We start from the raw sequence: 17,468 nt of genomic DNA on the forward strand, positions 1-17,468 counted from the left end.
ACCAGTACAGCCCATTAACTGAAGGGATTGTTATGATTAGCCAAGCTAGCGATGATTTTACTGTTAGGGTGTGTAAGTGGTGAACTCCCAAGAACTGCAGAACGGAAGGGCAAAATGTGTGAACTTCTGAGGAAACTAGACGACCAGGGGCAGAAGAAAGATGAGTGACTAACCGGGTAAGGGGGCAAGGTTAGCATGAAAATTAGCATTGGCAACTGTTCTGTCACAGTGATCATTTAACGTATGATTTTGCATTTGTGAGTCCATAGCAAAAAGTAACTGCCCATGGTCATCAGGATTTTGAATTGTCTTCGAACCATAGTGAGAACTAGGTGAGAAGACATTTACCATAGAAGCTAGGACATACAGTATTGTGCAAAAATTTTGTTGCATATATATATAGCTAGAGTGCCTAAGTCTTCTGCACAATACTGTAGTAATTTTATGTATTGCACTTTATGCTGCTGCGAAAAAAAAACAAATTTCATGACATATGTGAATGATAATAAACTTGATTCTGATATAGATCTCTGTTGTGGACTGAGAGTGGGAAGGGCGCCGGGAGAGGAGAACCATGTTTGGGGAAAGGTGAATGGAGAAAGGGGAGCAGGAAGCACCAGAGAGACGTTCTGCATTGATCAGTAACCCAACTGTTTGGAATCAAATGACTTGCCACATGTCTAAGGGCTGACTGTATCTACACCAATGCCAAACCCTGCTTCTGGCACTCCTTCTCTGCCACCTGTGCCACACCCCTCCCACAGCACTCCACCTTCACCATTCACCAACATCCATCACTCCTGCCAAACTCGTTCTCCAGTCCATGTTGACAAAGACAGTACTGTGCATATTTATACAGTACTTTGCTATTAATGTGTGCCTAAGAGTTTTGCACAGTACTGTATATTCCAGGAGAATAGATAAGGGTTTAGAAATTTAAAATTTTTATCTTACAGTTAACAGATGACCTCTGTCCTCTATTCCAGGTTTTATAAATGGGGTAATAATAAGGAAAGGACTGTTGGCATTAGCATCTTAAAGAAGTGCTAATGTGTTACATGGTCACTAAAATGTGTTTGCAAAAGCAAACTGCAAGAGATCAGCAGGTCAAGCAGCAACTGTGGAAGCAAAGGGAGAGTCGACATTTTGCACCAAACCCCTGCATGAAGACTGCTATCGCCCTGCTGAGTTTATCAAGCAATTTGCCTTTTGCTTCAGACAACAGCATCTGCTATCACTTGTGTCTCCACTAGAGTATGTTGAAAATGTATTCATTGCTGTAATATTTACTAATTTACAAGCAAAAAGGCTCCATGAGCAGAAGTGAGCGGATATGGAAATGGATATGGAAATCCTCTGCTGATCAAAATGATGGCATGAGCTTGCTGATTGCTTGTTCTTGAAGTACACTCTTTTAACAACATGCCTGGGGCCCGGGTGCAGTCTTCAGCTGGAAAATTGTTCAAAGGTGATCAGAGATCCAGCTGAACACCAGAATTCTCTGAGCACTTTGTCAGCTTCTAACTTAGAATTCCTTGGCAGCTGATGTTTCCAAAAATGTTTTGAAACTTTCAAGCTTTATGGAAAGTAAACAGGTTGAAATTATAGGGCGTAAAAAGGTCTAAGGTGTGCATGAGTACAGAATAGTGTGGGAATAATGAACAGATCTGAAATATAATAAATCTGCATGATATGATGATCTGCAGCCTGGGGTTTTAAAGGAGTTTAAAGTGGAGATAGTTGATGCACTAGTCATCACCTTCAAAATTCCACATGTTCTCAAATTCTCGGGATTTGAAGACTGGGTTTCAATAGGTTTCAATAAGCACATTTAATGTCAGAGAAATGTATACAATATACGTCCTGAGTTTCTTTGCCTTCGCAAACATCCATGAAAACGGAGGAGTGCCCCAAAGAATGAATGACAATTAAATGTCAGAACCCCAAAGCCCCCCAATTTCCCCCTCCCATGCATAAGCAGCAGCAAAGCTATGATTCTCCTCCCCACTAGTAATAAAACATCAGCACCCCCCCCCCCCCACTGAGCACTCAAGCGTACAGCAAAGCAAAAATAAAGACACAGACTTGCAGTACCCCAAAGACTACTCGTTCACCTGGTAATTCAACATACCACAGGCGCGCACTTGTTCTCTCTCTCTCTCTCTCTCTCTCCCTCTCCCTCTCCCTCTCTCTCCCTCTCTCCCTCCTCCTCTCCCTCTCTCTAATAAGGGAAAAAGGGGTGTCCCCATTTCACAGCGAGAGAGGAGATGTAACAAAACAACTCGGCATATTTATCGTGTTAAAAGTCTGTTGCGTCGCTTCTTCCAAGCTCTGTACCCAAAGAACTCGGGTCTCTAGGTACACAGCCAGCGGCCAATTTGCTACTTTTGATCGTCCATCTCCCAAGACGCACCAGGCGGCAGCACCGACCTCAAGTCCATCTACCTCCAGAGCCACGAAAATCTGGCACTCTGAAGGTGCACTGGTCTTCAAGGCTGTGTCCTTGGCATATCGAAAAGTGGCCAGTCACAAGTAGATCTCATTTCCATAAAGAGCCGAAGTCAGCAAGTAACTCCAGGTCAGGGTCTTCAAAAGAACTCTGAAAAGGCAAAAAGGAGGTATTAGAGATAGAAATAGAGCTGTTTCCGAAAATGCAAGCAAATGAGTCGCCTTTAGGCGCCATCGTCTTCCTAAGCTCCTTTGAAGGGTGATGCATGCTTACTGTTTTAAAAAGCAGGGAAAGAAAATACAGGTATAGATCACTTAGCCCGACATCCAGAGAAGGGAAAATGCTGGAAATGATATCAGAGAACTTAGAAGATAATAACAGATTCACAGCTAATTGCTTAATTTAATGTCTTATTCATTTACTTCATTTAATGTCACTTAATGTCTCATTCATTCCAAGCCTCCAACTCGGTACAATACTTATTCAGTAATGCACTGAATTATCTGCCTGGTTTAATTGTTGATATGCTTGAACCTGCAATAATTCAGAACAATTACAAGCTTAATGAAGGTAAAGAAACATTTTGTTTTTGCAAAGGAACATGAAAATTTATCCTATTGGACATATGGTAGGGAAAAATGTCAATGTAAATCATGTAAGTTTTGGTTTGTAGTTGTGCCTGTGGTAGAAGATAAACTTGTCGTGACACCATTATTGTAAATAATTTTGTCATTCTGACATGATGGTCCTCGAGGTTCAGCCCAGACTGCTGTGGTATGAAATGGATCAAGAAACCTTACTCCCATTCTTTGGGTCCACTGCTGCACAGCTCCAGTCTGGGAGAAAGTGTTTTTATATAAACAGAACAATGAAAAATCATGGCTCAAGCACTTCGAATGTTCTTGCATGCTTTCCTTGAAACTCCAAGCTGCGATGTCCCTGACACTGAGGATCCTTTGGAAGAGACTTTGGGAAATACTATACTGATGTCCTAAAACACATCAACAGTACAAAAGAGAGGGTGCTGGTGATGTTGAGGCACATAAAGACGGATAAATCCCTTAATTTAAAAAGGGCTGCAAAGGAAAGCCGGGGAACTACAGATAGCAAGCCTAACAATACTGATGGGAATGTTACTGAAGGAGATTCTGAGAGACCGGATCTATCTGTATTTGTAAAGGCAAGGACTGATTAGGGATGGTCAGCATGGTTTTAAGCATGGGAAATCGTGTCTCACTAATTTGATTCAGCTTTTTGAAGAGGTGACCAGACAGACTGATGAGGACGGTTTTGCCTATGTGAACATTGGCAAGGTGTTCAGTAAAGTCCTACGTAGTGGAGTGGTTCAGAGGATTAGATCACATGGATCCAAGGTAGGGTAGCTAATTGGATATAATATTTGCTTGATGGAAAGAGTCGGAGCATGGTAATGGAGGTTTTTTTCATATTGGTTGGAGGTCTCTGGCCAGTGATGTGCTGCAGTGATTGGTGCCTGGTCCTCTGTTGTTTGTCATATTTATGAACAAATTGGATAGGAATGAAGATAAAACATGAGAAAATCTGCAGACGCTGGGAATTCCTACAACACACACAAAATGCTGGTGGAACACAGCAGGCCAGGCAGCATCTATAAGGAGAAGCGCTGTCGACGTTTCAGGCCGAGACCCTTCGTCAGGACTAACCGAAAGGAAAGATAGTAAGAGATTTGAAAGTAGTGGGGGGAGGGGGAAATGCGAAATGATAGGAGAAGACCGGAGGGGGTGGGATGAACCTAAGAGCCAGAAAGGTGATTGGTGAAAGTGATCATTTCTCATTTCCCCCTCCGCCCACTACTTTCAAATCTCTTACTATTTTTCCTTTCTGTTAGTCCTGACGAAGGGTCTCGGCCTGAAACGTCGACAGCGCTTCTCCCTATAGATGCTGCCTGGCCTGCTGTGTTCCACCAGCATTTTGTGTGGGTTGTAGGAATGAAGATAGCATGGTTAGCAAATTTACTCATCTAATACTGAAGAAGGTCCAAGACTACAACAGGATCTAGATCATCTGGAAAAGTGGGCCAAAGAATAGCAGATGGAATTTTAACTCAGACAAGTTACAACAGAAGAGAGTTTATACAGTAATTGACAGGGAACTGGGCAGAGTTGCGTAAGAGAGAATGGGGGGGAGGGGGTACATACGTCTTTCCCTTAAAGCAATGGCATAGATAGAGAAGATGGTGTAGAAAGTGTATGGTTTGCCTGCCTTCTTCAGAAGAGCATTGAGCACAAAGTTAGGATGTCATCTTACAGTTGTACAAGATGTTGGTGAGACCACACGTGCAATAGATATTGTGTGCAGTTCTGGCTACAAGGATGTTACTGGACTGGATTGCCTGAGTTACAGGGAGTGCCTAGATCGACCGGCATTGCGTTCCCTCGAGCTAAAGAGAAGCATAAGGTAAGGTGAATGATTAAAGACTTCTTTCCCCCAGGATAGTGGGGAAAAGGGTCTAGGTTTAAGGTGCAAGAGAAAGATTTAAAGAGACCTGACAAGGCAACGTTTTCACGCAGAGGGCAGTGAGTTCATGGAAACAACTGACAAACAAAGTGGTAGTGGAGGTACAATTAGAACACATAGATAGTAAAGATTTAGAGAATTTGTGCCAAATACGGGCAAATAAGATAAGTCCAGGAGGGTAGCTTGATAAATATGGGTGAGTTGAGCAGAAGGGCTTCTTTCTGAGTTGTATGACTTCTTTAATTTCTAGTCAAGTACCTGGTCCCATTTCTTAGTGGTTGCAACTTACATCATTAATATCCACAAACAATTCAAGTCATACACAGCATTCTTTTATGCATAAGTTAGGCAAGTGAAAAAAAAGTGCAAATGATTTATTCTAATCCATCTTCAGGCTTTAGCATTTTAGTTATAAACTAGACTATGCAAACTAATGGGCAATCTATCTTTTGAAATCAAGGCCAAATTATTTGTTGCTGTATTCATGTCTTTGGGCAGATATGATACACCAAATTTTGCTGGATCTCAATATGGTTTCTTTTGTAACAACTTATGTATAATTTTGAGGAAATTATTAATATTGAAATATTTTATTCCTCCAGCTAACACAACTAGAATATTTGAAGGAACCAGGATTATAAAAACAAGAATGGTATGTATAGAAATTAATCTTTAAAATTAATGTTTAAGATGCTTAATTTTATTTGCTTCTAAAACCAAGTGACATCCAATTTTCATGCATGCAGGAAAAATGAGGGGAAATGATAACATCATTGTCTGCCTTCAAACATTTGCTTCTTGCAGCTGATTATCATTTATTAATGCTCCATGTGGAGTGGTGTATTTGGGCATTGCTGGTAAAGGCAGCAGAAGGTCCTATCTGGTACAGCAGCTACCTCAAGTCTCTAGCAACTTCTGCTATCAGTATGAAGCTTGCAAGAGATGGTTTCACTCACAGTGTTCCAGTTTTCTCTTGCATAGAAACTGCGAAACATAGAAAACCTACAGTGCAATACAAGCCCTTCAGCCCACAATGTTGTACCAAAGATGTACTTACTTTAGACATTATCTAGTGTTACTATAGCCCTCTATTTTTCTAAGCTCCATGTACCTATCCAGGAGTCTCCTGAAAGACCCTATCGTATCCGCCTCCACCACTGCCGCCGGCAGCCCATTCCACACACTCACCACTCTCAGTGTAAAAATCTTACCCCTGACATCTCCTCTGTATCTACTTCCAAGCACCTTAAAACTATGCCCTCTTGTGCTAGCCATTTCAGCCCTGGGTAAAAGCCTCTGACTATCCACACGATCAATGCCTCTCATCATCTTATACACCTCTGTCAGGTCACATCTCATCCTCTGTCGCTCCAAGGAGAAAAGGCTGAGTTCACTCAACCTATTCTCATAAGGCATGCTCCCCAATCCAGGCAACATCCTTCTAAATCTCCTCTGCACCCTTTCTATGGTTTCCACATCCTTCCTGTAATGAGGTGACCAGAACTGAGCACAGTACTGCAAGTGGGGTCTGACCTGGGTCCAATACAGCTGCAACATTACCTCTTGGCTCTTAAACTCAATCTCACGATTGATGAAGGCCAATGCACCATATGCCTTCTTAACCACAGCGTCAACCTGCACAGCAGCTTTGAGTGTCCTATGGACTCAGACCCCAATATCCCTCTGATCCTCCACACTGCCAAGAGTTTTACCATAAATACTATTTTCTGCCATGATATTTGATCTACCAAAATGAACCACCTCACACTTAACTGGGTTAAACTCCACCTGCCATTTCTCAGCCCAGTTTTGCATCCTGTCGATGTCCCACTGTAACCTCTGACCACCCTCCACATTATTCACAACACCCCTAACCTTTGTGTCATCAGCAAATTTATTAACCCATCCCTCCATTATCCAGGTCATTTATAAAAATGATGAAGAGAAGGGGTCCCAGAACAGATCCCTGAAGCACACCATTGGTCACTAACCTCCATGCAGAACATGCCCAGTCTACAAACACTCTTTTCCTTCTGTGGGCAGGCCAATTCTGGATCCACAAAGCAATGTCCCCTGGAATCCCATGCCTCCTTACTTTCTAATAAGCCTTGCATGGGGAACCTTATCAAATGCCTTGCTGAAATCCATATACACTACTTCTACTACTATTCTTTCATCAATGTGTTTAGTCAAATCCTCAAAACATTCAATCAGGCTCATAAGGCACGACCTGCCTTTGACAAAACCATGCTATTCCTAATCATGTTATGCCTCTCCAAATGTTCATAAATCCTGCCTCTCAGGATTTTTTCCATCAACTTACCAAAGATGTCTTTGCATCTCAAAGATGTCTGTCAATTGACCACAGTAATTTGAGGGTGTGCATAAATAGCAGAATATGGGAGAAGCTGGTGGGAATGCGAAGAGAGCAGGTTACTGGGAAAATTATTGTAGAATAGGATTGCTCTGTAAACTGGCATAGACTCAATGGGCTGAAATGGCTTCCTTCTATGCCATAAAGAAATATCGATGTGGATAGTAGGTATACAGCACAAACAACTGGAGCAGGGGTTATAAGTAGTATCTGAAGCCTGCTAAGGTCTCCTTATCCCAAGGGTGATTGTTTTCCTCTGTTCTCTCTCATGACTATCCCCCATTCTCTCATGTGTATCACAGAGCCATCTCGAAAGTTGGAGGTAGCATCATTAGTAGCGTTGCAGTTAAAAATGATTTAAAAAATAAGACTGCCAGAGGAAATGTTCAGAATGTGACTTTCTGTGGGTGAGAGAACAAATAACAGCCTTCAGGGCAGGAAATCTGTCATCCTTACCTGATCTAGCCTCTATATAACTCCAACTCAGTAATGTAATTGACTCCTAACTGCTTCTTCAGTTCAAGGGCAATTGGGGAGTAATGATAAATGCCAACATTGCCAGCAACATCCACTTGCCATTAAAGAATAAATAAAAGATAAACTGTCATTTTTATTACACAAGGAATATGCCACAGATTTAGAGCTCTGGGAACTAATCCGAAGTGTAGAACGGATTGAATTAAAACTTGCTGTGCAGTCTAAACAATCCATTTGAATTTATACATCTAACTCATAGAGAATTGAATGTGCTGCCAGGTATTTTCTCCAACTTTAAACACATTCTTCTGTTTGCTGGCCCTCAAAGCATGAAATTTTAATTTCTTTAGCGACATTAAACTGTGTTGTTTGTGTTATCTTCTACCATTACTGTTTGATTTGCAGTTTTGCCGAGGCATTCTGTTTTATTAAGGCAATGCAATGTTGAAGGTTAAATTTTATTCCTACTGAGCAGCCATCAGTTCTGATAGGTAATGTTGAGAATCATTCAGCCCACTGACCATGATGTAAAGTGATGTTAGAGTTTAATGGAACTGTGGAAAATATAACTGAGGCTTATTTGAAACATTTCTATAGAGAAGTAACACAAATCATGATTTTTAATGCAAATTGTTTGGCATACTCTGCAGCAAAAAAAGTGAAATCACTCATTCAGAATCCTTAACCACCAGCATAATCTTTTCTTGAATGCACCTTTATTTAGAATAGTTTTCATTGTTTGTGAAATTCTCTTGCTGTTTTTCCATTAATTTTAGAATACATAGAGGCCTAAAATGAATATTCAAGGATGAGTTCTATCATACATTTAACTTAAATCAATCTGCATTTGTCCATTTATGTTTTTATATCATTGATTTTATTAAAATATCAGATTCTACCATTCCTTTGCCTTTGTTCCTGGTTGTTCTAAGTTCTGTTTTATTCTCAGATAACTTTCTTCACAGTCCACTACCCAAACAACTTTGGGTAGTAATTAAGTAGTAAGTCTGTAAACTTACTAAACACACCACCTACTTTTTCATCCAAATTGTTAATATGTTTGGTCATTGAATTACAGGAAGGATATTAATAAGATTGAAAGAGTGCAGAGAAGGTTTACAAGGATGTTGCCGGGACTTGAGAAACTGAGTTACAGAGAAAGGTTAAATAGGTTAGGATTTATTCCCTAGAGCGTAGAAGAATGAGGGAAGACTTGATAGAGGTATATAAAATTATTATGGGTATAGCTAGAGTGAATGCAAGCAGGCTTTTTCCACTGAGGCTAGGGGAGAAAAAAAACCAGAGGACATGGGTTAAGAGTGAAGGGGGAAATGTTTAAAGGGAGCATTGGGGGGAGCTTCTTCACACAGAGAGTGGTGTGAGTATGGAACGAGCTGCCAGATGAAGTGGTAAATGCGGGCTTTTAACATTTAAGAAAAACTTGGACAGGTACATGGATGAGAGGTGTATGGAGGGATATGGTCCAGGTGCAGATCAGTGGGACTAGGCAGAAAAATGGTTCAGCACAACCTGTTTCTGTGCTGTAATGTTCTGTGGTTCTATTTAATAAACCACAGGGGCTCAGCACCAATCCCTGTGGCACACCAATGGTCACAGACATCCAATCTGAGAAATAATCCTTTGACTTCTTCCACCAAGCCAATTAGTTTATCAAGTTGGCTACATCACCCTCGATCCCATGTGATGTCATCTTATAGACCAGCTTACCATGTTCAAAGTAAATTCATTATTGAAGTACATATATGTCACCATATATAGCCCTGAGATTCACTTTCTTGTGGGCGTACACTGTAAAACCAGGAAACACAATAGAATCAACGAAAGACCGTGCTCAACAGGATGGACATGTAACCAGTGTGCAAAGGACAACAACTGTGCAAATGCAAAAGAAACAAAAATAATAGATAAGTAAATAAGCAATAAATATTGAAATGAAAAGACCTTGAAGCTGAGTCCATAAGCTGGGGGAACAGTTCAGTGATGAAGCGAGTGAAGTTATTCCTTCTGGTTTAAGAGCCTGATGGTTGAGGAGTTATAACTGTTCCTGAACCCGGTGCTGTGGGTCCTGAGGTTCCTGTACCTTCTTCCTGACGGCAGCAGTCACATGGGACCTTGTCAAGAGTCTTGCTGAGAGGTATGTAGACAAAGTCTACCTACCATCCTGCCCATGTCAAACCTCTTGGCGATCTCTTGAAAAAAATTTAAATGTAAAAGGGTAAAAAACAAAAATGATTAGTATCTTTCCAGATTATGTTAATTGGGAAGTTGAGAAATAAATTTGTATGAAAGGAATTTTTATTATAAAATAAGGCTTTTTGTCAGTAACAAAAACAAGTGACAGTAACAAGTGGAGTAGGTAAGCTTGTTGTGCCTCCGACCCAAATGATCCAAGATCATTTGCTTCTTTCAATATTCACCAGCAGATGGTAGCAAAATATGTTAATGCATGTTTGTTTGTAAAAGATATAAAAGTAATCGTAAAAAGAAGTGAATGAATTGCAATAATTAAGTAATGGATAAATAATTTAATTAACATCAATCCTTCATAATTCTTGTAGGAGAGAGCAGAAATCCTTTTGTTAATGTTTGCTTTAATTAAGGAGACCAAAGGAGGAAAAGCAATGGGGAATGATGAAGAAGTTCAGATTGGTAGTCGTTTGGACAGTGGTGGGGAAAACATTAGATGAGAGCGTGGCTGGAGTCAGCAGTTGAATAAATACTAGTTTTGAAGAAATGAGTACTTGCAATTCTAATATTTAACCGGTGCACATTTTTTTAGGAAGACCTTTTAGGATGTATCTTCTATACATCGATTTTCTTTCCATGTTTTGCTAACTTTAATTTTTTTTAACAGTTTTAGACCAAATCCTGATGAAGGAATGTGTAAACCTATAGAGATCACACAATGTTAGCAAGTTAACGCAATCATTATCCACATGTATCCTGATCCCAACCTCCATCTGCAAATTATCAGATAAATTCTCCAATGCAACCTTTTACATAAACAGGCATTTTTTTGGACTACTATTGAAAAGACAGAAGCCATTTTTACTCCTCTTAACAATCTCTACTCCTTAGCCACCAACTCTATGATCTCCTAGACATCTCCTTGTATCCAAACGTATGTGTACAACTTTGAGTTCATATTTGATCCAGAGGTGAGCCATATATCCATGTTATCGCCAGCTATTTGTACCTCTGCAGTAACAGCCAATTTTCTCAGTTCACGCTGTCCTCTCCACCCTTAGTTCCCAATTTACTGACCATAATTTTAAAATCCTCGGCTCCTCCTTGGCCTTACCCCTTTCTGTCTCTGTAGCCTGCCTGCTCCAGCCCAAAACTGCTACTTGAGATACCTCACTGTGTCACTCTTAAATCTCCCAAATTGAGTTGTTCCTTTCTTAACCACTGTTTCGTGGGTTGCCAGGACCATAATCAGGTCTTTTTCCCCATAGGTAGTCTGTCTTTATAACTTCCTTTCATTTCTTTAAGTGCTTAAAGCCATTTCATTAGCCAAATTTTTAGTCAAAAGTATCCCCAATACTTATCCTGAGCTAGTGTCACATTTTGTGTTTAATGTGGCCCTCGTAAAAAGCCTTAAGAAGATTTGTAATGTTGAAGGTGCAATATAAATATATTTTTTGTTGCTGTTGACCTGGTAGAACACTGTGCATCAGAAATGTACAGCAGCTACAGACAGAGGCTGTGTTGTAGTCACTATAAAATAAAACATGCCCTTTTGGGCAGTTGTCAATAAGATTTATTTTTAAAGGATGTTTCATTCTATGCAACAGATGAGCGGATAAAAGTAGTTAACTGGGACATACTCAGCAGGCCTGGTTGCATCTGTGGAGAGGTAAACTGAGGATAATGACCAATAGACAAAACATAGGAAATATTTTAAATAGAATCAGATTTATTATCACTCACAGATGTCATGAAATTTGTTTTTTTGTGGCAGCAGTACAGTACAATACATAAAAAAATTCTATGTCACAATAAGGAATATATAAAAAATAAATAGTGCAAAACGAGTCCAAAATAGTGAGGTAGTGTTCATGGACAGTAGATATAGGCAGGACTGTGTTGCAGAATTCAGAGATTGTTTGTTAGCTTTGGAATATTTAATGCACCCTTTTGGATATACTGTAAAGGATGCATTATCCTTTTGCAGTACATAATTCAAGTTGGCAGGAAAATTTTATGAAAGCTATTTGGATTACCAACAGTGCCAACTAAAATACAAATCACAAAATAGATAGCTTGTTTTTAAAAACCTTTATAATCAGATGGAGTCGCGGAGTTATATAGGGTAGAAATTAACACTTCAGCTCAACTGTTCCATGCTGACCAAGATTCCCATTTAAACTAGTCCCACTTGCCTGTGGTTAGCCTGTCTTCCTCTAAACATCTCCCATCCATGTATCTGAATTAATGGGACTGCAAATACTGGTGTGATGATCCACATCATTTTTCCCCACAAAAATTCTTCAAAAATATTCATTTTTACTTTCACTTTCTGCTTGGTGCACTGTTATTGGAGCAGAATTTTCTTTCTGCACTCCTCACAGACTTGAATGAAAGCAGCAAACTTACCTTGTGTGGATCCTTATCTCTGCAAGCAGAGGAAGTGCTACACCTGCCCAGTCACCTTCTCTCTCACCTACATTCAGGGCCTCAAACAGGCCTTCCAGGTGAGGCAGCACTTCACCTGTGAATCTGTTGGAGTCACCTTCTGTATCCAGTGCTCCCAATATGACCTCCTCTACAGGTGAGACCCGAAATAGATTGGGAGACAGCTTTGTCAAGCACCTTTTCTCCATCCACAAAAAGCAGGATTTTCCAGTAGCCAACCGTTTTAATTCTATTCCCCATTCCCATTCCAACATGTTGGTCTATGGCTTCCTCTACTGCCACGACGAGGGCACCCTCAGGTTAGAGGAGCAACGCCTTATTTTCCATCTAGGTAGCCTGCAACCTAATGGCATGAACATAGATTTCTCTGCATCCAGTAAATTTTCCCTCTCCCCCTTCCCTCTTCTTCAATTCCCCATTCTGGCTCCCTCTTACCTCTTCTTTTCCCACTGGTCCACTCTCCCCTCCTATCAGATTTGTTCTTTTCCAGCACTTTATCGTTTCCACCTATCAACTCCTAACTTCTTAATTCATACCCCTCCCTCACCTTCCTGACTTCACCTATCCCTTTCTAGCTTGTCTGTTCCCCTCTCCCCAAGTTCTTATTCTGGCTTCTTCCCCCACTTCCTTTCCAGTCCTGATGACAGACCTCGGCCCAAAACTTTGGCTGTTTATTCATTTCCATAGATGCTTCCTGGCCTGCTGAGTTCCTGTGTGTTAGTCTAGATTTCCAGCATCTGCAGAATCTCCTGTGCTAATGTGGTGCGATTGGTATCATGGAGCTACACAGTGCTAGCTGATGCCCCAAAGACAAAAGAATATATACAGATAAATGTAGCATGTTAGAGGGCCAGAACGAGCTCAACTATGAAACAGCTGGAAATCCTATACACATGGCTGAGGCCCATTGCCAGCTCAGATCTCCGACAAATTTGCAAGGATGTGTACCATATGAGAATAGGTTGAATGAACTTGGCCTTGGGGTGATGGAGGATGAGAGGTGGCCTGATAGAGGTGTATAAGATGATGAGGGTCATTGATCATGTGGATAGCCAGAGGCTTTTTCCCAGGGCTGAAATGGCAAACACGAGGGGACATAGTTTTAAGTTTCTTGGAAATAGGTACCAAGGGGATGTCAGGAGTAAATTTTTCACACAGAGTGGTGGGTGCGTGGAATGCACTATCGGTGACAGTGGTGGAAGCAGATACAGTAGGGTTTTTTAAGAGCCTCTTGGATAGGACATGGAGCTTGGAAAAGTAGAGGGCTATATGTTAGGAAAATTCTAGGCAGTTTTTAGAATAGATTACATGTTTGGCACAACATTATGGGCTGAAGGCCTGTAATGTGCTGCAGTTTTCTATGTTCCATAAATTAGTCCAAGCATAAAATGGTTATGAAAGATCTTAACACACAGAAGCATTCAAAAAATACTAAAAATCATTTTAAATATTAGATTTTCAAAAAATAGCACAATGTAAGGCAGTTGAGAACAGACAATATTGAAAAAAATCAGCTGAAAAAAATCCTCATACCTACCTTGCTCCTTTGTAGCCATTCCTCTCTGTTCGAATGAATGGCATTGTTGCTCCTGCACTAAATCTAACCTGGTGCCAGTTGAGCTTTCAATTTTCCCAGTGTAAATACTGAAAGATTGCCAGAAATTAACACAACACAGTTGAAAGCATCCTGACTGGCTGCATCCCTGCCTGGTATGGGAACTGTACTTCCCTCAATCGCAGGACTCTGCAGAGAGTGGTGTGAACAGCCCAGCCCATCTGTAAGGTGAACTTCCCACTATTCAGGACATTTACAAAGACAGGTGTGTAAAAAGGCCCAAAAAATCATTAGGGACCCAAGTCACCCCAACCAAGATCTGTTCCAATTGCTACCATCTGGGAAGCAGTACCGCAGCATAAAAACCAGGACCAACAGGCTTCAGGACAGCTTCTTCCACCAGGCTATCAGACTGATTAATTCATGCTGATACAACTGTATTTCTATGTTACGTTGTTGTACATACGATTTATTATAAATTGCACATTACATATTTAGATGAAGACATAATGTAAAGATTTTTACTCTTCGTGTATATGAAGGATGTAAGTAATAAAGTCAATTCAATTCACTGCTACTGGACTTCTTGACGAATCCAAAGTAAGTGCATAGTCAAAAAATCACTAGCAAAGGGCAGCATCTAAAGAGAGCTTCATCAGTTCTATGCAAGTAGTGAACCTAGTGCCAGTTATGGAGGAAAGTGCCATCAATTCCACCAAAATCCAGCCCTCTAGGTAAGATATATTATCATTCTTTGGAGCTAATGAACTTCATTATAGTTCTCCACCACCACTTTCCAGAAGTATACTTGTATCTGCAGCTGTCCTGTTACCAATGGCAAATGCAATTCCTCAGCCAGCCACTAGATCATTTGCAACATTAGTCCATTGATAACTATTCCATTGATTGAACTCTCTGAAATATTCAGCTTGCATAATCCACACATGCATCCATAATCTTTCCTCCATGACTTGAATTTTTCTTCCCTCAAAGTCATGCAATGGGCTATCATGTACCACAGTGAAAGGTGAACACTAGAGTTCCTCTAGTCCTTACTTTTCACCCTGTGAGGTCTTTTGTGTCTCTGCTATGTACTTAACTATTGTCAACAGTGCTTTTGAGAAACGCTGCTTGTCTCTAAAACAATTCTGCAACTTGTCTCCGAATTTTTTGCTTCCATGTTGAAATTTGGATCCTGGAGTCAGGCTAGGGGGTCACTTGAAGTAAATCTCACCTTCTGCTTGACTGCTAAACCCATTTTTTGCACGTAATGACAGACAACACATGTATTGAGAAAAGGGATTGGATACATGTCAGATCTCTGCTCAATGCCAAGGATGAATTAATCCCTGATTAAAAGGTAAGTAGAGGTAAGTATTTTATATATTTTACTTTATCTTGATGTTTTAATTAATTTCTAGTACTTTCCAGTATTTTGAGTTTAAAATATCCTTTGATTTTTAATAATTTATTATCTATTTAATTATTTGTCAATCTGAACAAAGTTAAAATTCCTGTAGCAAGATGGTAAGAAACATTCTAAAACAGTTCAAAGGCCTTTCAACCAGAATTTTGAACATTCCAGAGCAAGGAATCAGGATCACTGGTTTGAGATCAATTCTCTTTTTGTAGCCTGATCCACTTTGTTGTATAATATTATGAATAGAAACTAGTCTTTGAATATCAGCAAAATTGCTCTGATACTAATATAGAGTTCAGGAAATAAATGGAATCACTTCTGTAGGGATTGAAAAAAATCACTGTCACAATGGAATGTTTGTGTAATAAGATCTGATTCATTAAACAGAATTTCTTGAAATTGTTGCAGATGAAACAAGATAGTGTAATGACCATAGAAAGTAAGATTGTTTGAGCAGGAGAAATACCATAGATGTTCTTACCCTATGTTTATTTGTTCCTTTTTATATTTCCCTGATACTTCTAATAGCCTACAGCCTCTCCTGCTGCTTCAGCTGACATGGCACCAATCAGCTCTGGGTCATCTACCTGGACTTCTTCTGGTTTAACTTTGCCCTTTGTTTCCATGGCAACTGGCATAGGCCCTTCATCCAGTGGAAGCCAGACTACTGTAGCATCTGTGGTAACGAGCACTTTGCTTGCAAGTCTTGGGTTTGGTGGTGGTGTTGTTCCTTCCTTTCCTAGTACTGTGTGGCCTACACGCCTTCCATCTGTTTCTTCAACCACTAAACACCGAGCAAGAACTGTTGTTTCAACAACTGAAGCATTGTCATCTCCAGGCTCAGAGGGTGGTTCTGCTGTGAACAAAACTGGTGAGGCAGAAGGTAAAGATGAAAAGAAAGACAATGATGGTGAGAAAGGAGAAGGAGAAGGAGAAGGTGACGATGAAGAAGAAAAAGGCTCCGGAAAAGAAAATGAAAACAAGACTGTGAATGTAACAACCACTAAGACACAAAATGAGACTGAGTCAGGGACATCACCTGAAGGATCAAGTGGTCCAACCGAGAAGGATATAAACCCGACCAGTGAACTAGACCTTTCAAACACAACTGTGAGTCAGGAAAATACCACCTTTCCACAACCAGCAATGGAACAGACGGAGACACTATCCAAAGTTGCAACGACAGAAAGCTATCCAGTTCAAATTCCACTCAATCCAACACCTTCTTCAAAAGCATGGAATGATGTGGAGCGAGATAAGTCAGCTGAAAACACATTTGTTATGGTGGATCCAGGTTAGTTTCTGTCAAGCTTTGTTTTGTAATCCCCAAATGTTTAAATGTGGGTTTTTTAACAGGCTCTATGTTAGTAAGCAGCATTTTTTTTATTGTTGGTCTCTATTACTAGAAGGGGTAGAACAGAAAACTACTAAAATCTTTCTACAACTTTACTGGTCATCACTGAGACTACCAAGGAAGTACTTCATACAGTACTGAAGGTAATTTAAGGTTGGCTAATCTTGTGTTGTGGATATTTTGGAAAAGATTCCATAGGTTGATTTTTAGGATGAAGAAGTTGGCTTATAAAGAATGATTGAGTAGATTGTGCTTGTACATATTGGAGTTAAGGAAAATGAATAGTGATGTGGATGTGGTGTATACTGATTTTAATAAGGTGGTTCTTACAGAAATTCAGGAGGCATGTATTCTGCCTGGAGATTATGACTAGTGGTGTTCAACAGATTTCCCTTTGTGATTCTTATAGGTCATTTAGGTAATGAAGTGGAAGGGTTGGTTAGTAAGTTACGTAGACAACACAAAGATTGGTGGTCTTTTGTATAGTGTAAAAGTTGTTGTAGGTTACAGCAGGACATTGATGGTATATAGAAGTGACAGATGGGGTTCAGCCCACAGAAGTGTGAAGTGATACACTTTAGAAGATCAAACTTGAAGGGAGAGTACAAGGATCATAGCAGGATTCTTGGCAGTGTGGAAGACCAGAGGAATCTTGCATTAGATGTCCATAGATCCCTCAAAGTTGCC

General features: G+C 40.3%; 1 protein-coding gene across 6 annotated transcripts in view; it reads left to right on the plus strand.

The window, feature by feature from the left end:
• The window catches only part of LOC132377830 (receptor-type tyrosine-protein phosphatase gamma-like), a 671,456-nt gene that overhangs the window by 524,308 nt on the left and 129,680 nt on the right, over nt 1-17,468 (plus strand). For all 6 annotated transcript variants that reach the window (XM_059944246.1, XM_059944241.1, XM_059944240.1 and 3 more), the window contains 2 exons: nt 5,548-5,597; nt 15,956-16,721. In XM_059944246.1, the coding sequence (XP_059800229.1) occupies nt 5,548-5,597; nt 15,956-16,721 (816 nt within the window). The remainder of the gene's footprint in view (nt 1-5,547; nt 5,598-15,955; nt 16,722-17,468) is intronic.

The sequence above is a fragment of the Hypanus sabinus genome, chromosome 19, assembly GCF_030144855.1.
Source record: "Hypanus sabinus isolate sHypSab1 chromosome 19, sHypSab1.hap1, whole genome shotgun sequence".
Classification (NCBI taxonomy): domain Eukaryota; kingdom Metazoa; phylum Chordata; class Chondrichthyes; order Myliobatiformes; family Dasyatidae; genus Hypanus; species Hypanus sabinus.